Genomic DNA, 25,873 nt, shown 5'->3' with positions numbered 1-25,873 from the left:
TCATACAAAGGCAAGGCCCACTCAGAGTGCTTCCGTTTAAGGGATTCCTCCAACCCAGTCTGCCCAGAAGTGCCCTAAGGTGAGGTCACACACCTAGCCACACTACCAACAGGTGCCTTGTTTTCCCTTCACATGAACAAGGTAGTGCTTACACTTTAGCACCAGCCAGGCTTGTGTTCTCTCCTCCATCATCCCAGGGGTGTCAAACTCATTTTTACCAGGGGTCACATCAGCTTCGCAGTTGCCTTCAAAGGGCTGAATGTAATTTTAGGTCTATATAAATGTAACCACTCCTTAACTAGGGGCAAGGAGCTCAGCACCGTCCCCAAATAGAAACAAGGTGTGGGTCTGGATAAAACAAGGTGGAGGGCTGGATTCGGCCTGTGGATGCGTTTGCCACCTATGCTCTCTCCCATCCCCAGAGCCTTCCAGACACAGAAAGCTTATCACTGTTTGCCCTACTCTTCCCACTGCCACCCAGGTGAGGATTTGTGGAATTGGATGAAAGATGTGTGACCTGCAGCCCATTGCAGAAATGTCTTGCCACTGAGATCTGTTGTGGACTGGTAAAGAAATCATCATGCTCCCAGTGACTCCCAGGTCTACCAGCAGCCTAGCCTCTAGTTGCATATTTACCATATTTTTCTGACAATAAGACACACTCCCCCCAAAAATTTGGGGGGGGTGTCTTATAGTCTGAATGTAGCTTACCAGGCTCACTGGCAGGGGGCGGGGGGGGGAGGGACGCCTATGTTATTTATGTTATTAAATATTTTACATCTTTTGCTTCAAATTTTTTTCCTATTTTCTTCCTCTAAAACCTAGGTGCATCTTATGGTCTGGTGAGTCTTACAGTCCGAAAAATTCAGTAGGTGTCCAAGAGGATTTGGTAAGGGGTCAGACCCCCACACCCCCAACCAGCCCAACCTACAGGGTGGGGGATAAATTGTTAGCATCAGATCTGTTATCATTAATTGCTTTTATTTCTCTTGTAAAACACAGTGGAGATTAAATAAAGGGTATTGGGTTGGCCAGTTCCAGCTATTTGGGACTCTTTCCCCTGGAGCATGGAGGGAAGTGTCAGGGGAGGAGTGGTGGAGGGGTTCTTTTAATATACAGGTGCTTCAGGGAAAAGCAAACCACTTTATTTCATCTGTATTCCCCCATCCTACTGGAACTGGCATGTGGAGAGTGGAAGGGGTGAAATCAGTCAATCAGTCATCAGCACTGTCACCAGCATTGCCAGAGAGGTCGAGGGCAGACATCATGGAATCAGACAGCTTACTGGCGAGTTTATCTGCAGATGGAGAAATGTGGGGAGTCACTTGATGGCTGGCTTGTCAACAGGAGTCCTGCAGGAGCTCCACCAAACTCCCAAACTGGCTCACTTACCCCCAACATTAAATAAAACTGGTGAGCTGCTAGCAGCCGCTGCTCAACCTCAGGAAGATCCATTTGTCTATGTGTGAAATGATAGCCCCAACACAGATTCTACCTTAGAATGTCAGACTCACTGGATTCCAAGTAGTTCTATCCTTTCCTAGCATCAAAACATCAATTTCTTTTTACTGAGCTGAACTTACTAGCATTCTGTCATTACCTTTAGGGCTCTCAGAGCAATGGGACAGTAAGGACTTGGAGCCTGAATTCTCACTTCCCATTCTCCAGCCACACCCTATTGGTCCTCAGGAAAGCCTTCTCTGCTCACCCCTACCTCACTACCATCTCCAGACTGAGTTAGGCTACTTCACTGTGCCTTCAATATCTTCATGGTGAACACTCTGTTTTGTCAATGTCTGTTTTCTTATTTTCCTCCCCACTCCCCAATAACACCAGGAGTTCCAGGGCTATTTCAGGATTCCCAGGCCTCCGTGTGGAACCAAGCCAAGAGTGAATGGTTAGAAACACAACCTAGTTCAAAAAACAGAATTTATGGGGCCCATCAATCCTAGGTTTTCGTTTTGGCTCCATTAAATACTAGTTGTCTTACCCTGAGTGTGTCACTTAATGTCTGTAGGGCTCTGTTTCCTCACTTATCAAATGTAAGTGAGACTTTTGCACTGAGTTAGTGAAGATTAGTATAGCATGAAGACATAAATGGGTTAGCCATACAACAGACCACCACTAAAACGAAGGGGGAAATGCCCATGCAAATTGACATGGAAATATCTCTAACATATATATTGAATGTAAAATGGTGTGGCAAACTGTATGTTCAGTAGACCAGCATTTGTATAGAAGAAGAGAATAAAGAATATGTAGATGTTTGCCTGTGTACTTATCTTAGGAATGAGATACAAGGAAATAACAGTCACCTCTGGGAGGATAGCCTGGATGACTAAGGGATTAGGAGACATTTTACTGCATATCCTTTTCTACAATTTGGATTTTGAATATATTGCCTATTGGTAAAGTAAACATTATATATGGCCTATAAGCTTCCCATTACATAGGAAGCAGCTGATAAATAACTGGAGGTTATCACAAATTAGGCCAGTGTTCTCCAACTGTAGTCCCCAGAGGAGTAACAAAAGCATCACCTAGAAAGCAGTTAGAATCACAAATTCTCACTCCCCATGGCTAACCTACTCAACTAGAAATTCTGGGGGTGGGTCCCAGAAATCTGTCTTTTAACAAGTCCTCTGGCAGTTCTAATATAACCTCAAGTTTGAGAACCACTATGCCCATAGGGGAGCCTCTTAACCCATCCCTACTCCCTAACCCTTGCCTGGAGGTGCTCACTCAGGAGCTCCTAATCAAGGCCCAAGGTGGACCCTTTTGGAGCACGGGGGTGTTGTCTGGTAACCCCACCTGTACGCTTCTGCATCTTCTTCTTATTTTTCAGGGCGAATGCCAGAGCCTGGCCCTGCTGCAGGGGGTCCGTCTCCATGATCTTCTGTATCACTGGGCGGCGATCCACTGGGCAGACGTTCCTGGGGCAGTCATCCACATTGCGCTTAGCCCACCCCTTCTGATGACGGTTCGAACTAGTGCAGTACTCAGTGAGCTCTCCAGTCTGGTGAGAGAGAAGAGCAGTGAGGTCTGGGCCTCCAAAGACATCTGCAGAGGAGGCAGGAACAGGTTTAGATAAGAACAGGGAGACTGGAACCATACAGAACTTAGCTCCAACTCTAGCTCCACCATAGACTAGCAGATGTTTAGTTAACCCCTTAGCCACATTCTGATCATCTGTCAAAGGGGGTGGATAATGGGGAGCTTGCATGGCTTTCACAAATAAAATGAAAAAGTGTTACCCTCCCACATTTTCTTTAATTGGGCACATTTCTTGAAATTCTCCTATGGGGAGAACTTGCATGTACCAAAGCAGGCCTCCTCTCCCAGCCATACCAAGGGAAGCCTGGCCAAGGAGCAGCACACGGCCAGCTGACCACTAGGGGAATTCAGAACCATGCTTTCCACACCCTCTGGCTGTGGTGTGGGTTGAGGAAGGATTTATTCTACTGAGCAGAGGCTAATGTGTAAAAGGGAGGGTGAACTACTGTCATGTGAGTACCATTATTTTTGAAGGTTAGCCTGTGTCTGACAATAGAATCAGTCAGTGACTCTCAAGGAGACATCATCAATTCACCCAGTGGCACGAATGGCAGGATAAAATATTTGTGGTTATATGTAGTAACTAAGTTAAAGTCTGGTTTTGCATGGTGAGAATGTTTTCAAAACTTACTTTACCATAATAAGCTTATTTAATTTTATACTACTGTCTTGTTTAAAAATTTGGCTTTTGGGAGAATCAGATAAAGTATATTATTGTGCTGTGCTATGCCTTTTAAAAACTGGTTAACCAAGCCCTGGCTGGCATAGCTCAGTGGACTGAGTGCAGGCTGTGAACCAAAGTGTCACAGGTTTGATTCCCAGTCAGGGCTCATGCCAGGGTTGCAGGCCACAGCCCCCAGCAACCGCACATTCATGTTTCTCTCTCTCTTTCTCCCTCCCTTCCCTCTCTAAAAATAAATAAATAAATCTTTTAAAAAAACTGGTTAACCAAAAACTATTAAAATATATACAGAGATTTTAAAAAAAGAAAATTAAAAAGGGGAGTTACTTAATCAGTGACAATTGATATTACAATGATTCTTTGTTCAAGTGACCCTTCAAGGTCTTAGTCAATTTAACCAATGTCTTCTGATACCTATTCTGTGCCCAGTGCTGTGCAGGGACACACTGGAGAAATGAGTCACATGCAGTCCCATCTTCAAGAAGCCAGGCTAAAAAGGATACAACCAAGAATACTACAAGTCAGAGTAAGTAAGAGCCAACTAAACAGACACAGTGTAAGTGGCAGAAGTTGAGGGAATGGTGGTGATCAACATACTTCTACTGATAGGAGAGTCACTCCTGACTAAACATTGGAAAAGCACAGAACATACCTGGGCACCCAGAAAGGTGTCTGTTTGCCTGGAATTGAAGGTACATGTTTGTTGTAAAAGCTAGTAACAGAAACCTCTATGTGCCATGTACCATTCTAAGCACATGTATGTGTTCACACACAAAATATATATGCATATGTATACATGTACACACACACATTAACTATTTTTAGTATATACTGGGGAACTATTATAGGTCCCTGAGGAAAATTGCTTGTTCTGGGGCTTATGGGATCAGTGAGAAATATTATCAAGGGATGCCCTTAAACACACAACTTCACACTGATCTTCCTATAAGCACCAGGGGAACCTTTGAAACAAAGTGAGGATGGGAATGGCTGGAAATCCTGCCACTGCCCCAGTGTAGGCTCCATCATCTTTTATTTTTAAACCTCACCTTTATTTTTTAATTTACTATATTTTATTGATTATGCTATTATAGTTGTCCCCACTTCCTCCCCTTAGCTTCCTTCTACTCAGCAACCCCCACTCCATCAGAAAAATCCCCCCACCACTGTTCATGTCCATGGGTCAAGTGTATAAGTTCTTTGGCTACTCCATTTCTTATGTTATACTTTACATCCCCATGGCTGTTCTGTGACTACCTATTTGTACTTCTTAATCCCCTCATCTCTTCACCCATTTCCCCATACACCCCTCCCGTCTGACAACCATCAAAACACTCTCTGTATCCATGATTCTATCTCTGTTCTTCTTTGCTTAGTTTTTTAGATTCAATTGTTGATAGATTTGTATTTTTTATAATTTTATTATTCATAGCTTTGATCTTCTTCTTAAATAAGTCCCTTTAACATTTCATATAATAATGATTTAATGATCATGAACTCGTTTAGTTTTTCTTGTGTGGGAAGCTCCTTAGCTGCCTTTTAATTCTAGATGATAGCTTTGCTGGGTACAGCAATCTTGGCTTGTAGGTCCCTGCTTTTCATGACTTTGAATATTTCTTGCCGATCCCTTCTAGCCTGCAAAGTTTCTTTTGAGGAATCAGCTGACAGTCTTATGGGAACTCTCCTGTTAAAGGCAGCTAATTTCTTTTCCCTTGCTGCTTTTAAGATTCTCTCTTTATCTTTAACCTCTGACATTTTAATTATGATGTGTCTTGGGGTGGGCCTCTTTGGACACATCGTGTTTGGGACTCTCTGCTTCTGCACTTGCATGTCAATTTCCTTCACCAAATTAGGTAAGTTTTCTTTCATTATTTTTTCAAGTAGATTTCCAATTTCTGGCTTTCTCTTCTCCTTCTGGCACCCCTATGGTAGAATGTTGGGCCTCTTCAAGTTGTCCCAGAACATTCTCTTTTCTTCTTGTTGTTCTGATTAGTTGCTTTTTGCTGCCTTATGCTCTAAATCATTGATTTCATTCTTGGCTTCAACCATTCTACTGATGTTTCCCTGTAATTTGTTCTTTATTTCAATCAGTGTACCCTTCATTTCTGACTGAATCAGCATTATGCAGTCAAGGTCCTCACTAAGTTCCTTGAGCATCCTCATAACTAGTGTTTTGAACTCTGCATCTGATAGATTGCTTACCTCTATTTCATTTAGTTTTTTTTTCTAGAGTTTTGATCTGTTCTTTCATTTGGGCCATGTTTGTCTCCCCATTTTGGCAGCCTCCCTGTGTTTGTTTTTATGTATTATGACTTTGTGTCTTGGTAGTGTGTCCTAATGTACTAGGTGTCCTGTAGAGGCCAGTGGCACAGCCTCCCCTATCACTCAGGCTGCATACTTGAGATGCTCCCTTCATGTTGGCTGAGTATATCCTCCTCTCATAGTTGAGTTTTGGTTGCTGTTGGAAGATCAATGGGAGGGATGTACCCAGGCCAGTTAGCTGTAAGGCCTGGCTGTGACCACTGACCACCAACTTCTGCCCTCTGTAGAGGATCAGCTGTGCAGGGACAGGGTCATGGTGTTCCAATGTGGACTGTAGCTATCCACTGGGTGCACTGGCCCTGGGGTTTCCCAGGTGGTACAGGCCAAGGTCATTCCCAACTTGTGTTTTGCTTGGGGCCACCCTGCTGAGCTGCAAAGCAATCTGAGATGGCTGCTACACATGCTGGGCTTGGCAATTCCCAGGTGAAGCCAAGCTCTGAATCTAGACAGGCTGCTGCTAATTCCAGCCTCAGGCTCACTGAAGCCAGCTGTTGTTTGTTTGAGAGGATTTAGGAAGTTGTGAAACATAATCCAAGACCAGCCATTCTTATGGAAAAGACACAAGGGTGGGTCATAAATTGGGTGGGATGAAGTCTGGGGATCTCCAAGGCAGGTCTGCCAGGTTGATGGAGTCTCAGATATTGGCATTAGCTTTCTGGCTTTGCGGGGGTAGGACTTAGAAAAGGGACAATGGTCTCTCCTTGCCTTGATGCCAGACACTTCAGTTTCTCCCTGTATGCCACTGGTGCCTTTTAAGCTGCTACCCTGGTGCTGGAGCTCAGAGAGAGTGAGTCTAAGTAGGTGAGTCTGTGTGTGGGTTCTTTAAGAGGAATTGCTTGGGGGTCCAGAAGTTTCTTCGACCAACTTAATCCTCACTGGTTTTTCCAGCCAGAAGCTGTAGAGACTAATCTTCCTGGCACTGGAACCCTCAGCTGGGGAGCCTGGTGTGGGCCTGGGACTCCTCACTCCTAAGGTATCCCTCCCGAAATTTTATCCATGTGGTTGTGGGAGCTGCTCATTCCATGTCTGTGCCTCTCCTACCAGTCTGGATGGATGTGGTTTCTTTAATTCCATAGTCGTCAGACTTCCATTCAACTCGATTTCTGATGGTTCTGAATGATGGTTGTTCTATATTTTAGTTGTAGTTCTGATGTAGTTATTCAAAGAGGCGAGCCATGTCTGCCTACACTGCCATCTTGACCAGAAGTGAAGCTTCATCATCTCTTAGAGAATGCAGATAACGGTTTCCTTCCTACACTCCCTGCCTCCACCTGACCCCTTTCTTTCTTACCTGATTTTTACCCCAGCTGCCAGAGTAATTCTTCTAACAAACCTGACCATGTTGCTTAAGAAATTCTTCCAGGTGTTATGTAGCCATCAAAAATGAAGGATAGCTCTTTAAGTGATCATGTGGGACAATCTACAAGATGAATTCATAAGTGAAATATACAAAATGCAGAATATGAATAGCATGTTACTATTTGAATTAAAATTGATCTCTGTATCTGCTTTTATGTGTATATGTGTGCGTATGTGTGTGTATAAAGATGAAATAGTTCTGGAAGGACACTCAAGTCTACTAATAGGGACTGCTTCCAAGAAGGGGGCAGAGTAGCTGGGAGACAGAAGCAGGAGAGAGGCTTACTTTTCACTCTATACCCTTTGGTACCTTTTAAATTTTATATTAGGTACATGTATTACCTAGTCGAAAAATAAATAAGAGAAAATATTTTAAATAAACAAAATGGAAAAAAAAAAAACCTCCTTGACCCATAAGAAAATAACTAACTTTCATGGTTTTCCTATTACCCATGGCTTAAAGTCAAACTCAAGCCCTTGTGTGATTTGACTCCGGATTCATCTTTCCCTGCCTCCACTCCACTCCAGCCACCCAACAGCCCTAGTCCTAGTAATTTCCCCAAATACCCCAGTTTCACCCTTTTGGACCTTGGCATGAGCAAAGGCTGAGCCCCTATACACAGACTGCTGCCACACCCTCCCTCAGAGAATTCCTCAGCCTTCAAGAGGCTTCCCTGACCCACAAGCAATAGAGATTAGGGTCCTTAGATCCATGTTCTCCCAACTTCTGCCCCCACCCCTAGCCTGTGTGTCTCCCATCACAGTGAAGATATGTGTGTCTGAAACACCCTAAAGTGTGACCTCACAAAGGGCAGAGATGAGGAAACTGTCAGAAGAGGCTGAAAAAGCTTCCAGGAGTCAGAGCACAACACACTGACTTAGTCCAATAGGTTCTGGGGAGTAATTAACAGGGGAGGGGAAGCCATGAAAAGGGAGGTGACATGGTCAGATTGGGCCATAAGAAACCAAGGGACATATGTCCAGGTGAGAAAGGACTGGAAATTTAGACTTGGGTTATAGGAATGGTACAGACAGACAGAAGCTGACAGCTTCTCAAGAGACTTAAAAGGAATAAGCCATGAGACTTGGTGACCAACTGTGTATGAGATACTAGCTTGAGGAAAGAAAAAATCAGGGATACCCAGCTTTGCCACCTGAACAACTAGGTGGCTAGACAGGCATACCTGTTCTCTGGGCTAGAACCAGGCTAGGAAAGCTGCTTGAGACAGCAAGCCTCCTCCTTGGACCTGCCATTGTTTAACAAAGAATGCAACCCACCAGGTGCCCAGGGAGCCCACAGGGAACAAATGAACAATGCTCATCTTCCCACCATTATAGGCAGACCTCGTAGGAGCTAGATAGAAGGGAGAGACCACTTCACAGAGCCCTAAATAGAGAGGGTTGCCATGAAGAAATGGGACAAGTACCTTACAGATGGTGGTTTTATTTTCCAAAGCATCTGCTATTTTCATCATCGGAGAATGGAGCCACTTGATCTCCATTTCGAGTGGATCCATGTCACCCAATAGCTCATCAGATTCTCCATTGGCCAAACCTTTAACACAACCAACACCACTGTCAGGGCCCTGGCTCCACCCTGCTGCTAGCCTCCTGGTCAGGCCTCAGTGGAAAGGATATGTAGACACTGCCCAGGGGAGTCAGGAGGGAGGCCGCAGCACAAAGGATTAAAAGAATGGGTTTTACAGTAGGGCAATCACCTGCTGGGAGCTGGTTTTGGAGCCTCAGCTTCCTCATCTGGAAAATGAGAATGCCACAAGCCCTATGACACAGAGCTGCTATGAGTCAGAGCAGAGGATTCCCTGCAATGTGCTCACCTGACACACAGCTCTGTAAATGACAACCACTGGTATGCCCTCCCCAGGACCAGGCCGCTCTCTCCTTCCCTCTGGCCCCTTGCCTGAAGGTGGCCTCCCTTGCAAACTGCAAATGTGTCCATTGTCTGGGCCCACACCACCCTCACATTTGCTTCTAAATGTCCTTTCCATTCATTTCCTTCCCTGGACCTCTAATCCCTAGTCATTCTTCAAGATCCAATAGTACGGCCAATTCCCTTAGGAAACTCTCACTGGTAACCTCTCCCTCTTCTCAACTGCCCAGACTTTTATCTTTTGTCCAAGTCCACTCTCAGTGGCGGAGCCCCTCCTGCCCTCATATGCAGCCAGGGCCATGCATCATTGTAAGAATGGGAGTGGGAATTCCTCCCAACCACCCCCGAATAGAACAGGAAAGTAAAGTTCAGAAAGGGGAGGCTGACTTGCCCAAAGCCATCCGGGAAATAAACTCTAAAGCAGGCAAGTTCTCTTATCCTTATTTGTAATCCAAGGACACCAACAGGCCCAGAGAAGGGAAACTATTTGTCCTTAAGAAAAACAGAGAAACTAGAAGGCAGGCCAGCCAGACCTTTCTCTGCTACCCCAGAGTGTCCACAGACAGGCCCAGAGAGCACTGGGTACCTTTCTTCGGTAGGGTAAAGAGGAGCCGTAAGCCAGGGCTGCCGATGGTGGTATCTGAAGAAAACAAACTTTCTTCCAGAGTTTTTGAAAGCCACATGGTTCAGTAACAGCTAATAATTACCAAGAAAGTAATTAAATATATATGTGCATGCCAGGCACTAAGTGTTTTTATATATTAAACAATGAGTAGATGTTATTGTCCCCATTTTACAAATTATGTCATTGAGACACAAAGAAGTGAAGTAACCTGTGTAGTAGCATCACACAGCTAACAAGACACAAAACTTAGATTTGAATCCAGGCAGTCCATCCTTTTAATCACTGAGCTACTCTGAGCTGGGAGACTCTTCAAGAACAGGGCAGGAAAGCTGGTTTGAATGTCACCTCTGCCTGCCACTGACTATGCACCATTCAGCAAATATTACCTGTCTGTGACTCAGATGCCTCACCCAACAATGGAGGTGAGAATGAAAATCTAGGAATTAGACATGCTGTGGCTAAGGCAAGGCCTATGGCAGCATGAGAAGGGGTTTTTGAGGGAAGAGTCTCAGTCCACTCCAGGTCCCAAGAGACAGGAAAAGGAACAACATTTCTTGAACAACTCACTCTGTACACAGTACTGTGTTAATTTTCTTCCCTATATACCAAGAGCTCACAACTTCCCCATGGCCCAAATAAGAATCCTCTACCCTATGGGTGAAAGCATTAAGCTTAGAGCTGGTGAAACAATTTTGTGAAAGCCAGAGTAGGGCCAGAGAAGGGGGAGATCAAATACAGAATTTGCTGTCGGGTCCATGTGGCTCCACTACGGCAAGACCAAGTGCAGCACAAGCCAGTCCACTCGCCCTCACTTACATTCCATGGTGTCTTCATTGGCCTGCTCTGTATCCTCAATGTCGAAGACTTCAGTCATCTCCTTAACAATCTCAGCACTAAGATGGGTGGGCAGAGTGTGGGTGGCTGGTGGAAGTGTGTAGAAGCTGATCTTCCCACTGTATTGGGAGGTGGGAAGAAATTGGTAGCAATGTCATTAAGAGCAAATCACCAAAGACAGAATGAGTTCCCAAGTCAGAAACAGTGAGGGTGAACAACCAAACCCAGCTGGTGGCTTCTGAACAAGAGGTTGAGTCATTGGTTAACCCGACTCACAGTGCTACAACTCAGTCACTTCATGGAGCCTCACCCGCTCCTCCTACCCCTCCTCACCTCACCCAGTCAGCCAGGACTGCTTTGGCTGCCTCCTCCTGATTATATATGCCTCCCTTCTTCTTCTTCCCCAAGCGCTGGGCCACTGCAGTCAGAAAGTGCTCAGTGGTCTGGAACCCAGAAACACCATAATAGTTGGAAATCTGGTGAAGAGAAGAAAGAAATCACAAAGGAGAACAAAGGGCCGTTGTAGTGGGGTAGTACATGAGCCAGAGCCCTGCATACCTCCTCTAGGTTGCAGCGTTGCAGGATGGTCTCCACTGGGGTCACGGGGTCTGCCAGCTTCTGCACGTGGATGCAATTGCGCAGAATGGTGCCCACCTCTGAGTTGGGTCCTGGGACAATGCCTGGTGCATCCAGCAGCCTGATGAACTTGTCCAGGTGGACCTCCTGCATGAACCTGCACAGGAGAGATATCAGAAGATGCAGGACACTGATGAGTCCAGACGTGTCTGGCATCCTCTAGACTATAGGCACACATTTGGGAGAAGGTGTGAGGAGTGCATGGCATACAGATGACGGTGGAGAGATGTGGGGCCAGAACCTCTGGGGTCCTACAGCCCTGGAACTGAGTCTAGTCTAGCCCCTGCCACTGGGGACTGAACTGCAGGACCGTGGGTCAATGTTTGACTCTCTGAGCCTCAGTTGCTTCACCTAGGAAGTCAAGCTGCTTAATTCATAGCCTGTTCTGGTGTGGCTGTTAGGAGGCTTCAAGGAACTAACAGGGAGGGGGCCACACAGCTGGGTGCATAGACCACACCTAGGGTGTACCAGGTAAATACGGACTACTAATGAGACTCGTATGACCAGGGAAGAATCAGATGCTACTCCAAAACAAGGAAAGGGGCACAGGCCGAAGGCATGAGAGTAGGGGGAAAGGTAGAGTCAGTGGAAGTGGGGGAGCAGGCATGTGCTTACTTGGTGACCCCAGGAACGGCTCCCACACTGCAAGCACGGCTACGCTTCAAACTATTGATCAGGCTGCTCTTCCCAACATTAGGAAGGCCTACAAAAGAGTGGCAGATGGCTCAGTGCAGGAAGGGCCCTCGGGAACACCTGGGCCAGCCTGTGTGTGGGCACAGGCAGGGGCAGTGACCAGGACACAAGGAAGCCAAAATCAGAGCCTGGACTCTTGCCTTCCCACCCCAGGCCCTGAGCAAGTCCCTACATGGCCTTTTTACCCTCCCCTCCATTTGTAAACACACTGGGTCAATGTGTCTCTCTCTCCAAAAGTGACACCTCCCACCTATAACCAGTCTGGGAAAGGTGCTCAATGCAAAGCCTTTATGACAGGATCCAACAGAGGATGCACACTGGGAAGTATCCATGAAACAGAAAACTGTCTGTACTGGTACATAATTAACCGGGGTGGGGTGGGGGTGGCAGGCTCATCTCCAGATGTCTATTTCTCTGAGAAGCTGTCTGCTTGTAGTGTTTTACTGTTTGGGCATCTATGAGCACCTCCAGACCTGTGGATGTCTTTGTTTCTCCCTTCCAGGGTCTCACATTATCACAATTCTGTGTCCTAGAAGTTACACATCTACTGCTCTTTCACAGATGTGCCTGTGTGCGCACAAGTCTCTATACATATTTCCATTTCCTTCTCCCTCTCCCTGTGTGTCTGCGTGCACACGTGCACCTTGTTTGTTCTCATTCTAAATATGTGCTTCTTCCATTTTTTTACTTTCTCTCCTACTCAGTCTATCACAACTCCCTCTCTCTGTACATCTTGTTTATAAGCATCTCTTTACCAGTTTGTCTCACTGTCTCTCATTGTAGCCATTGCCCTCTCTTTTCCTCTCCACCCCACCAATTCTGCCTCTCTGTATAATTTCTTCCATGTCAACTCCACTCACCTTCATTCTGTCAGTGGGCTGGTCTGTCTTCATGTATGCTCTTCTGTACCTGTTTCATTGTCTCTTTCTCTCTCCCCCTCCCGAACCCCCTCCTTAATTCTCTCCTCTCTCCCTCTCTTCTCTATGCATATATATCTATCTCATCATAGACATGTCTGTGTATTTGTCTCTGTGAATCTGGGTGTGTGGCTGTGTCTGAGGGCCTAGTATATCTGGGCACATGTGTCTCTCTTTCGCTCTATTTGCTTGAAAGAAGCAGAGTTGGGGTGAGTGTGTAGGAAGGGCTTGGTTTGCATGTGTTTTGCTCCTGGGTCAGTCAGTCTGTCTGTCTGTCTCTAGAGGTGCCTCCTCTGGGTCTGCTCGTATACATGTCTCTACACATGTAGGTCCGCACTTGTGTTTATGGATCTATATGTGTGCATAGGCCTGTGTGTTCCTGTGTCTCCATCTTTGTTCCTGCTTGTTTCTACATGTATGTCTCTAAATCTGTCTCTTTGTCCCTGTTTGTCTCTCACTCTTTGGGTATGTGTATGTGTCTGCCTCTCCATATACATGTGGTGTCTTTAGCCCTCTTATGTCTCTCCTTGCAGAACTCTATGCACATCTGTCTCTATGTCCATTTGGTATTTCTTTCTGATCATATATCCATCACTCTGCATGCCTCAATCATTTAAATGTCTCCCCTTTCCACTGGCCACCAACCTTACCACTTGGCTTCCCAATTCCTTTTCTGTGCCTATTCAGGTATGTATATCTATACCTTTTTTTCCTCAATGTCCAGCTTTCTCTCCAATGTCCTTCTCTCTTGACTTCACTTCCTCTCCCTGATGGTCTGCCTCCATCTCTCTCCATTCCCCTATTCCAAACTTACCATCCTTCCCTTGGTGCCCTGGGATCCAGACAGGCCCAGGTTTGAGCCTCAGCTCTGCACTGCCTCACACAGAGCTAAGTCTTTCAAATCCCTTTGTCATCTATGGGCCTCAGGGTTCTCATCTGTAAAAGGGAAATGTTCACCACTCCTTCCCCCAGCTCTGGTAGGATAAGATGGTGTCAACTCCAAGCCTAGTCCCGTATACTTGGTCCACGGTTCTAAAACTCAGTGCACAGTAGTGATTCTGAGTATGTGTTCCTGTGTCTGCTGACCCAAATTACAACTCATGAAACCCTTCCTGAACTGCTTCACTCTTTCCCAAAAAAGGTGATATGAAGTTTCCAGAATCCTTTCCCCTAAAGAAGCCCCTTGCCGAGGAAGAGCCCTGTGACCTCCTTACCCACAACACCCACACGGATATGGGTGCGCACTTCACCAAGGCGGCAATAGTTCCCCAGAACCCTCATGAGGTTTTCGGCTCCAAAGCAGGCTTTGCTCTTCAACAGTGACTCAGAGGCCTGCTCCACTGGCACACTGCAACGATTCTAGAAAAGGAGGGATATTACAGAAGAGGCATCAGGTGGCTGAGATGTGGTCTGAGCCCAGATTTTCAAATTTCAGAGAAACTTTCAGGGTCTGTCTGTGATCACAGAGGTTCTCAGCCCAAAGTAGATTTCTCACCCAGGTTCTAGACACCTGCCATTTCTCTACTGCCCTCAGAGACCCACAAATTCTGTTTTCCACTGCCTTCTTTGTCCCTGCCTCTGCCTACACATGTCTCTTGCTGCCCTTAGCAGGAACAGGATGGCATCCTAGCCTCAAGCCAGGCCAGACTGGACTTCCAACTCTTCCTCTCATAGGTGTGTGCCCAGCAAATCCTGCTTCCCTTCTCAGGGCCTTGGTGCCCTCGTCTGCACAATAGGGATGCCCATCACCCCTGCCTGCAAAGGACAAGGCCATTCCAGCCTCCATCTCTTTACTCCTAATACCACCTCCTCTGACCAGAATGCCCTTCCATCTGTCTCTTTCCTTACTCACCCACCACACCACTGCAAAATTGAAATTAACCTAAATATCCATCAATAAGAAACAGGTTAATGAGATATAACTTTGAAGTAGAAAACAACTAAAAGAAACCTGATAGCAAAGAATTCTTACATTTTTGCCATCAAAAGTCAAAAAATTTAATGATATCATGTCTTCCAGATTAGCAAAGATTAAAATATTTAATGATATCAAATGTTGGCAAGCACAGAAGGAAATAGGCCCTCTCACACATCCATCTACCCCATTGGCAGGGAGATAAATAGTATAGTCACTTGAGGGGTGCAATTTGTCAGTGTTTAGGGAAATATAAAATGCATAAAGCCTATGACCCAGCCTCTCCACCTCTCAATATGTAACCTATACAAACATGTGCAAGGGTGTGTGCTGACGTACTGGTTATAACAATAAAAAATGGGAAATTAATTTTATTGAGCATCAAAAGGTAGATCTCTATAAAAAGATCTCCAAGGAAAACAAAGCAAGCTGTAGGATAACACATTATACCTACAAACACTATTTTCCCTTTATATCTACTTTCCTGTAATATATAAAATACAGAAAAATATCTGGATCCCTTCATACTGACAATGGTGGTTACTTCTGATTATATATGGATAAAGGAGATTGGAATTAGGGGTAATGTTGAAAAGGTATTTAAGTTTTATCTATATTAGTTTTTATTTTTTCTACTTTACTTTTTAATAAGTAAGTTTTACACCTGGTACAAAATTGAAAAAATGTCCCCAGCACGCAGTTTCTCTCCCTAGAAGCAACCAATGTTTCAGTATACTTTAATATTTTACAATAAAAACGTATTTGTGTTAATGATACAATTAGAAAGTAACGTGATGTTTTAAAGAGAAAACAAATAGTCATGTATTTTAAAATTTAACAAAGTTAACTAACTGTATTTTCCAATTTGTATTACCCTTATATCTTTAAAAAAAAATGTAACCTAAAGAGTAATAATGTAGGAAGAAATGGAATGAAACTAATATTAAGTCATTCAGTAAAGCAAAAATCTCCAAGTTGAAGGCCCAATTCAATTACCAAAGAGCTGGAGACCCCAGTCCAAGTCATGATTCCCCATCCCTGGCCCCGGACTACCCTGAAAGGATCTAGATGTCCCTTGGGTCCAGCTTACCAGGTTTTTGACCTGATGCTGAGTGCTGGCCTTGAAAGCCACGGTTGGCAGCTCATTCCGAAGGTAATCCAGCCACTTCTCCACAATCTCCTTGGGGACCAGGTCTGGGGAAAACAGGAACAAACAGAACTAGTAAGAACATGAGCTCAATGGCTCACTCCAAAGAGGCATCTACCTGTACCCAAGGCTAGGCCCACCTCCTGCCAACAGATATCTCCCTGACCCTGCCACTCCCTGTCCAGTCCCAACATCAGAGTTAGAAAGGACACCCTATTCTAGGGGACCAGCTGGCTTTTCTTGGTGGGACCTCTATTCCATCAAGGAGAATAGGAAAACTAGTTGTTCCCAGATGCCTTCCTTCCAAGCCAGGGTGCCCAGCATGCCAGAGGCCTCCCAAAGATTATGCTTCTCATCCTTACTCTGAATCATTCTAGTATGGACCAAATGTCAAGAATAGAATGGACAAAAATGACTACCATTTGTGAGGTACTGACCACACATATACCAAGCACTTTATTATTCTCATAAAAACCTTATGTGGTTGGGAAAATCACAGCCCATTTTACAGCTACAGAAATGGAAGCTCTTGGATGATATAATTTGTCCAAGATTCCAGACAAAACAGCTCAACTGGGATCAGCTTTGGCACAACCTGAGTGGAAAGGAATGCAGCCAAGACTTGAGAGGGTTAGCTGGGTGCCCACGGGCAGCAGCACCGTAGAGATAATTAAGCACCCGGTTGGACCCCCGAGAAGAATGGGGTCTAAACCCTAAACTAAGATTCCCAGCCGAGAGCACCAGAGTCCAAAAAGTACACAGATAGCAAACCAGCAGCAAGAAGCAGCAGGGTTGCAGAGATAGACTGCTAGAGATGCAAGAGCCATTTAAAAGGTCAATGCACAAATTTTCATTTCCAGCCACTATCCTGGGCTCTGGCAAAGGTGGCAGCAGAGTGGGCTGGTGACACGTGAGAAGAGACTAAGGACTAAAGCTTAGGGGAGAGAACTGCAAGAGTAGATGCCAAGATCCTGGTTCTGAGTTATCCCCCAGACAATAGCAGCCTTTGTGCTCAGACAGGCCACTCTCCTCCAAGGAGAAATAGCCTGAGGGGAAAAAATAGCCCTGACCCAGGAGGGTATGTTCCCTGGCCCTGTAGTGCTTAAGTGTGACTGCTTAGTGCAGACTGACCATATTAACAATTGAAGGAGACAGCCAGGGAGAGAAGATCACTGGAAGTATCAAACAGGCTGCCTAAAGTCAGACGAGGTCAACATCTGACATCAGACAAATTAAGAAAGAAAAAAACAGTGGTAAATACAAGAGGCTACCGAGACAAAATCCACTGTGGTCTTCTTCATGATTTGTGATATTTTCTTTCCTGCATAGTTTTTTTTTAACATTCATTTCTTGTCCAGCAAGTTTGTACATATTAAGTCACTAGATTTTATACTATAGTGTAATTCAGTTCACACATTTTGTCCCTTCCTCCTTTTAGCTTATTTTACCTTTTTCTTTCCTCACATTATCTTCATTTCAAATTTTTTTTTTCTCTCTTGATACAACTTGTTTCCATTCCACATTCTTACTATTTCTCCCCAGTCTAGACACACAAAACCAATATTCTTGTTAATAATCATCTCACATCCTTTTTTCCCCACTCTTAAAATACCCACGTTCTCTCCCCACCTTTAACAATCTTTGCTAGTTGGTTGTGAGTAGGGTAGTTGTTACTGCATTGTTTTTCAAATTTTATCTCTAGACCTTCACTATTCTATATCTCAAATACCAAATTTTACTGGTTCCCTCTCCTACACTTTTTTTTTCATCTCAAATTTTAATTTTGCTGTCTTAGCCTGGTTTTTTTGTCTTTCTTTATTTCTCTTTCATGCTGCCTTTTTATTTTTCTTTATTCTCCTTTTTCCTTTTCTCTTCTTAATTACATCCCAAATTTTAATTTTTCCCTCTCTTAGCCTTGTTTTTCTTCCTCACTCTTAGTATTCCCTTTACCTCTATCATTTCAAAATCACTTCCCATTCCTCTAAACATCTCTTACAATTTGTTTCTTTTTTCCACTCTTATTCCCATACCAGCTATATTACTTCTAGCTAATTTGTTGTTGATAGTACTATGGTGGATCTTTCTCTCCAATGCAGCTCCTATATTTTTACTAATTATTTACTATTTCTCCTTTTTCTTTCTCTCTCTTACTTTATTTTATTTTACATTATTTTAGTTTCTGTTTAAACCTGATACTATGTGCTTCCCTTCCCACACTCCATTCCACATTCTTCATTCCCTTTTTTATTCATGAGGTAAATTATACCTTCTCTCGTACCATTGTTCCAACTCTTGTTATTGCTCCTCCCTACGTTATCAGAACCATTTTTCCTTCAGTAGGTCATCTCATATTTCTCTCCCTTCTTATAACTGTCTTAATCTCTTGACACCCTTATTAACTTGGCTCATTTGCTGTTGATAGTGGGATTGTGGGGGGGAACTGTATTTGTGGGTGTGGGTTTGTTTCCTGGGCTGTGTGGTTTTGTACTGGCAGCACCTGCACAACAGCACATAAGACATGGTGGGTGTAATGACCATCAATGAGCTGGAGAAAAGGACCCACTAAAGAATGACCCAACAACAATCAAAACCCAATTACACCCAGAGAACCAGCATAAAATGTATAAAGGGCATCCTAAGAGCATCAAGTTCAGGATATCAAGGAGACTGCACCACTGAAACTCACACGCCTCCTACCATAGAAGTTCATAACACAAAGTCAGAAAGTCAAAACAGATCAATTTAAAAAGCAGAAGCAAGCAAGAAGGGCCCTACAAATAATGGGAAGACAAAGAAACAAACCCCAATCAAAAGGAAAGGAAGAATCCTCAGAATGAAATAGAGGCAAGTCAACTATCAGATAATGAATTCAAAGCAATGGTTGTAAGGAAGCTCAATGAGCTCAGTGCGAATTACCAAAAACTACAGGGAAACTACAAGGAACTTACTACAAACCTGTATCAGCATAAAAAGGGACATAGCAAGAATTAACAAGGGCCAAGAGAAGAATACAATTTCTAAATTGAAGAACACAGTAGAAGGAATCAAAAGCAAGCTAGATGAAGCAGAGGATCGAATCAGCGAAAAGGAGGGCAAGGTAGAAAAAAAACTCCCAAAAAGACCAAGAAGAAGAAAAAAGACTCAAAAAGAGTGAAGAGAGGTTAAGAGAACCACAGGACAACATGATACATAAGAATATCCATATAATAGGGATACCAGAAGGAGAAGAAGAGCAAGGGACAGAAAAGCTGTTTCAAAAAGTAATGATGGCAAACTTCCCTAATTTGATGAGAGCAAAAGCCACACAAGTTCAGGAAGCACAGAGGGTCCCAATCAAGAGAAACCAAAAAGGGCTCACTGCAAGGCACATCATAATTAAAATGAAAATATTCAAAGTCGAAGTCAGAATCTTAAAGGCACCAAGGGAGGAACAGGAAGTAACATACAAGGAAGCCCCAATACGGCTAGCAGCTGACTTCTCAAAAGAAACATTACAAGTGAGAAGGGAATGGCAAGAAATATCCCAAGTAATAAAACGCAAAGGCCTGTAACCAAGACTACTGTACCCAGCAAGGGTCTCATTTAAAATGGAAGGCCAAATAAGGACCTTCCAGGTCAAGGGGCTAAAACTATACACCTCCACCTAACCAACACTGCAAGATATGCTAACGAGACTGCTTTTAGAAGAGGAAGAAAAACTGAGAGGAACATAGGTATGAAGGGAGTAAAATGGCAATGAATAAGTACCTATCAATAACAACCTTGAACGTAAATGGATTAAATGCTTCACTCAAAAGACACAGGGTAGCTGAATGGATAAGAAGACATGGCCCACACTTATGCTGTCTATAAGAGATTCACCACAGAACAAAATATCTGTAACAGACCAAAAGTGAAAGGATGAAAAAAATATTCCAAGCAAACAGACAGGAAAAAAAAGCCGGGGTAGCAATACTTATATCTGACAAAAAAAGACTTCAAAACAAAGGCCATAAAGAGAAACCCAGAAGGACACTTCACAATACTGAAGGGAAAAATCCATCAAGAAGACATAAACAGCCCTGGCCGGTGTAGCTCAGTGGACTGAGTGCAGGCTGCAAACCAAAGTATTGCCAATTCAATTCCCAGTCAAGGCACATGCCTGGGTTGCAGGCCAGGTCCCCAGTGGGGCCTACATGAGAGGCAACCACACACCAATGTTTCTCTCCCTCTCTTTCTCCCTCCCTTCTCCAATCTCTAAAAATAAATAAAATCTTTAAAAAAAGAAGACATAAACATTAAAACATACACGCACCCAATATAGGAGCACCCAAATATATAAGGAAAATCTTGGAGGACTTCAAGAAAGATATAGACAACAACACACTTATACTAGGAGATTTCAACGCCCCAATGTCAACAATGGGTAGATCTTCCAAACAAATATCAACAAGGATATTGTGGCATTGAACAATGCCCTAGATCAAATGGACTTCCCAAAGAAGCAAAATATACATTCTATTCAAATGCACACAGAATATTTTAAAAGATAGAACACATGAAAGGACACAAAACAAGCCTCAACAAATTCAAGAAAACTGAAATCATATCAAGTACCTTCTCAGACCACAAGGGCCTGAAACTAGAAAACCACCTCAAGGAAAAAACTCAAAAACATTCAAACTGATGGAGATTGAATAGCATGCTATTAAACAATGAATGGGTTAAGAATGAGATCAAGGAAGAAATCAAAATGTTTCTGGAAACAAATGAAAGTGAACTCACAACACTCTAAAACTCATGGGACACAGCGAAGGCAGTCCAGAGAGGTAAGTTCATAACGATATGGGCCTACCTAAAAAAGAAAGAAACATTTCAAATAAATAACCTAACCCTACATAGAAAAAAACTGGAGGAACAACAAAAAACAAAGCCCAGAGCAAGTAGAAGGAAGGAAACAACCCAGATCAGAGCAGAATTAAATGACATAGAGACTGAAAGTACAAATCTAAAGATCAATAAATTCAGGAGCTGGTTCTTTGAAAAAATAAACAAAATCGACAAGCCTTTAAGCAGATTCATCAAGAAAAAAAGTATAAAAGACACATGGACAAAACCTAGCGAGGAGTGGAAATGGGAGGGAGGTGGGGTGGGCTAGGGGGTGGGCTGGGATGGGAGTAAAAGACAGAAAACTGTAAAATCAATAAAAAGAAAAAAAAGTGAGAGGACCCAATTAAACATAATCAGAAATGAAAGAGGAGAGATTACAACTGATACCACAGAAATACAAAGGATTGTTAAGAAATTACTATGAAGAACAATATGCCAAGAAATTTGAAAACCTAGGTTAAATGGACAAATTTCTAGAAAAATATAATCTTCCAAAACTCAATGGAAAAGAAGCAGAAAGCCTGAACAAACCAATAACAGCAAAAGAAATTGAAGCAGTAATCAAATCTCTATCATCAATTAGTATTCAACAAAAGAGACAGAAGCATAAAATGGAGTAAAAATAGCCCCTTCAACAAATGGTGTTGGGAGATCTGGACAGCTACATGCAAAAAAAGGAAACTCAACCACCAACTTACACCATACGCAAAAATAAACTCAAGATGGATAAAAGACTTAAATATAAGTCATGATACCATAAAGTCCTAGAGGAGAACATATGCAGGAAAATCCCTGATATTCCATGCAGCAATATTTTAACTAATATGTCCCCTAGAGTAAGGGACATGAAGGAAAGAATAAACAACTAGGACTTCATCAAAATAAAAACCTTTTGCACAACTAAAGAAAACATTAGCAAAATGAAAAGGGAACTAACTGTATGGGAAAATATATTTGCCAATGATAATTCTGACAAGGGTCTGATCTCCAAAATATAAAAAGAAGTCACATGACTCCACATCACAAAGACAAACAATCAAATTAAAAAATGGGCAAAGGACCTGAGCAGATATTTCTCCAAGGAGGACATCCAGAGGGCCCAGAGACATAAGAAAGGATGATCAGCATAACTAGCCATCAAAGAGATACAAATTAAAACCACAATGAGATACCACTTCACATGGGTCAGAATGGCCATCATAAACAAATCAATGAACAATAAATGCTGACAAGGTTGTGGAGAAAAGGGAACCCTAGTGCACTGTTGGTGGGAATGCAGACTGGTGCAGCCATTGTGGAAAACAGTATGGAATTTCCTCAAAAAACGAAAAATGGAGTTGCCTTTTCGCCCAACAATTCCACTGCTGGGATTATACCCTAAGAATCCTGAATCACCAATTCAAAAGAACCTATGCACCCCAATGTTCATAGCAGCACAATTTATAATAGCCCAGTTCTGAAAGCAACCTAGGTGCCCATCAGTAAATGAGTGGATCAAAAGACTGTGGTACATTTACACAATGGAATACTACACAGCAGAAAGAAGAAGCTCCTACCCTTTGTGACAGGATAGATAAAACTGGAGAGCATTATGCTAAGTGAAGCCAGACAGTGAAAGACAAATACCATATGATCTCACCTATAAGTCAAACCTAATTAACAAAACAAACAAGCAAGCAAAATATAACCAGAGACACTGAAATTAAGAACAATCTTACAGTAACCAGAGGGGAGGAGGAAGGGAAATAACAGAGGAAAGAAAGGAAAGGGTCATCAAAGAACATGTGTAAAGGACCCATTGACAAAGCTGAAGGGGGGTGGAATTGAAAGTGGGAGTGGGTGGGGAGGAGGAAAGTAGTGGTGGGAAAATGGAAACAACTGTATTTGAACATTAATAAAAAAAATGATAGAAAAAAGAAAATGGGTATTCACATTCTGGAAAGGTAAATTCATACAATTCTTCTAGAAAGCAGGTTGTATAACATAACAGTTAAAAGATGAACACTCTTTGATTCAGCAACTTCATTTCTAGGTTTTATTCCTATGATGCTTATCACATGAGTGAGAAAATGTACAAGAATGCTCCCTGTGGCTAAATACTTATCAATATGAAATTAGTTCACTAAATAGTGCTACACCCATCCATCTAACATTATGCAGCCACTTTCTTATGCACTTGGAACATGTTCTTATCAAAATTTTTATTAAAAATTTGGAAGATAGAGGCATAGGTAGACACACTGTGCCTCATCACACAACCAAAAGAAGGACAACAACAATTTAAAAACAAAAAACAACCAGGACTGACAGAATCGAACTGTATGGAAGTCCAACAACAAAGGAGTTAAAGAAGACATATTCATTCAGACTGGTAGGAGGAGCAGAGACAGGCAGCCGGGCAGAGAGGATTCATGGCAAGGTGGCGTCTGGTGGACCCAGGGAGGTGGTTGATTGTGGAATGGGGCATGCAAGGCTGTAGCTGACCAGCAAGGCAGCAGCGTACAGATCCAGTGACGCGGTAGATTGCGGACTGGGAAATCCCACATTCATGTGTAGAGAAACAACTGGGTAGCAGAATAGACTACACAACCCAGGACTCTAGCACCAGGAAATAAAGCCTCAAAACACTGATTGAAAGCACCTGTGGGGTTGAGGTGCCAGGAGAAACTACCAGCCTCACAGGAGAGTTCAATGGAGAGACCCACAGGGTCCTAGAATGCACACAAACCCACCCACCCAGGAATCAGCACCAGAAGGGCCCAATTTGCTTGTGGGTAGCAAGGGAAGTGAATGAAATCCGGCAGAGAGCTGAGCAAGTGCCATTGTTCCCTCTCGGATACCTCCCCCACATACAGCATCACAACACAGCCATGTGGGTTGCCTTGCCCTGGTGAACACATAAGGCTCTGCCCCTCACTATGTATAACAGGCACGTCAAGACAAAAGAAATGGCCCAAATGAAAGAACAGATCAAAGCTCCAGAAAATATACAACTAAGCAACAAAGAGATAGCCAACCTATCAGATGCACAGTTCAAAACACTGATGATCAGGATGCTCACAGAATTGGTTGAATCTGGTTGCAAATTAGATGAAAAGATGAAGGCCACGCTAAGTGAAATAAAGGAAAATGTACAGGGAACCAAGAGTGATGGGAAGGAAACGAACTCAAATCAATGGTGCGGACCAGAAGGAAGAAAGAAACATCCATTTAGAAAAGAATGAAGAAACAAGAATTAAAAAAAAATGAGGAGAGGCTTAGGAACCTCCAGGACATCTTTAAACGTCCCAACATCCGAATTATAGGGGTGCCAGAAGGAGAAGAGGAAGGACAACAAGTGGAAAAGTTACCTGAACAAACAATAAATGAGAACTTTCCCAATCTGGCAAAGGAAACAGACTTTCAGAAGTCCAGGAAGCTCAGAAAGTCCCAAAGAAGTTGGACCCAAGGAGGAACACACAAAGGCACATCTTAACTAGTTTACCCAATATTAAAATTGAGGAGAGAATCCCAGAAGCAGCAAGAGAAAAGGACAGTTACCTACAAAGGAGTTTCCATCAGATTGTCAGCTGATTCCTCAAAAGAGACCTTACAGGCAAGAAGGGGCTGGAAAGAAGGATTCCAAGTCATGAAAGACAAGGACCAACATCCAAGATTGCTCTATCCATCAAAGCTTTCATTTAGAATGGAAGGGCAGATAAAGTGCTTCTCAGATAAGGTCAAGTTAAAGGACTTCATCATCACCAAGCCCTTATTTTATGAAATGTTAAAGGGACTTATCTAAGAAAAAGAAGATAAAAAAAAACATGTACAGTAAAATAACAGCAAGCTCACAGTTATTAACAACCACACCTAAAACAAAAGCAAACTAAGCAAACAACTAGAACAGGAACAGACCCACAGAAATGGAGATCACATGGAGGGTTATCAGCAGGGGAGTGGGAGGAGGAGAGAGGGGGGGAAAGGTACAGAGAATAAGTAGCATAGATGGTAGGTAGAAAATAGACAGGGGGAGGGTAAGAATAGTATGGGAAATGTAGAAGCCAAAGAACTTGTATGTACAACCCATGGACATGAACTGAAGCAGGAGAGGGGGGATGTGGGTGAGAGGGGGTGTGCAGGGCGAGGGGGACTGAAGGGGGGAAATGGGACAACTGTAATAGCATAATCAATAAAATATATTTAAAAAAAGAAAAAAAATTGCAGTGGGGGGCTTGGTGGTGGGAAAAGAGGCCAAATGGGGGACATCTGTAATAGTGTCAACCATAATTTCTTTTTAATTTGAAAAAATATAGCACAAATGGTATCAAACCTAGACGTGAATGACTCCTGAGCCCATGCCCTAGTCCTGGGGTTCCAGCTTAGGGAAGACAGAAACTCTCCAGGATTGGCCAGTTAGATATAGCTCAAAATGGCAAGAAGGGGGAATCAAAGGCACACAGGCTTGAACTCCATTCCCCACTTCTGCTACACTGTGCATGTCTTTAGACAAATGATTTCACCTCCCAGATTCCTGGCTTTAAAAACTGGAACAAAAATTCCTACCTTGCACAACTCTTAAGCATACCACTGAATTGCTCGGTCTCAGGATCTGGTCTGAGCTAATCTTTCAAGAAGGCCTGTCCCCTGCCCTGCCTTACCTACTCCTTCTCAATACCCACCAATCTTATTCAAGACCAGGACCAGCTTCTTGTTGCCTTCTGCCTGCAGGACAGCCTCCTCCATCTGGAAGCAGCGACAGCCCAATGGGTCCCTGGCATCCAGAACTTCCAAAATCACATCAGAGTACTCCACCACCTGCAGGGCAGAGGATGAGAGATGAAGGCAGGGAAAGGACTGGGTAGCAACCACACAGGCCCATGAAAAAAAAAAGGTCTACATCTCAGTCGGCAGAAATAGAAATGGAGGAAATGAAACTAGACTGGTGCATTC

At 43.4% G+C, this 25,873-nt stretch overlaps 1 protein-coding gene across 2 annotated transcripts in view; it reads right to left on the bottom strand.

Annotated features, from left to right (window-relative positions):
* Window positions 1-960: 960 nt before the first annotated feature.
* The window catches only part of GNL3L (G protein nucleolar 3 like), a 47,404-nt gene continuing 22,491 nt past the window's right edge, over window positions 961-25,873 (bottom strand). For both annotated transcript variants that reach the window (XM_028522792.2, XM_036017060.1), the window contains exons 7-16: window positions 25,603-25,738; window positions 16,016-16,119; window positions 14,225-14,369; window positions 12,016-12,103; window positions 11,323-11,497; window positions 11,098-11,240; window positions 10,747-10,883; window positions 8,845-8,972; window positions 2,812-3,016; window positions 961-1,297 (exon numbers count right to left, since the gene is read on the bottom strand). In XM_028522792.2, the coding sequence (XP_028378593.2) occupies window positions 1,215-1,297; window positions 2,812-3,016; window positions 8,845-8,972; window positions 10,747-10,883; window positions 11,098-11,240; window positions 11,323-11,497; window positions 12,016-12,103; window positions 14,225-14,369; window positions 16,016-16,119; window positions 25,603-25,738 (1,344 nt within the window). In that variant the 3' untranslated portion in view covers window positions 961-1,214. The remainder of the gene's footprint in view (window positions 1,298-2,811; window positions 3,017-8,844; window positions 8,973-10,746; window positions 10,884-11,097; window positions 11,241-11,322; window positions 11,498-12,015; window positions 12,104-14,224; window positions 14,370-16,015; window positions 16,120-25,602; window positions 25,739-25,873) is intronic.

This window comes from Phyllostomus discolor, chromosome X (assembly GCF_004126475.2).
Source record: "Phyllostomus discolor isolate MPI-MPIP mPhyDis1 chromosome X, mPhyDis1.pri.v3, whole genome shotgun sequence".
NCBI classification, from domain to species: Eukaryota; Metazoa; Chordata; class Mammalia; order Chiroptera; family Phyllostomidae; genus Phyllostomus; species Phyllostomus discolor.
Note: the sequence above shows the minus strand (reverse complement) of the source record. Positions and strands in the feature narration are given on the sequence as shown.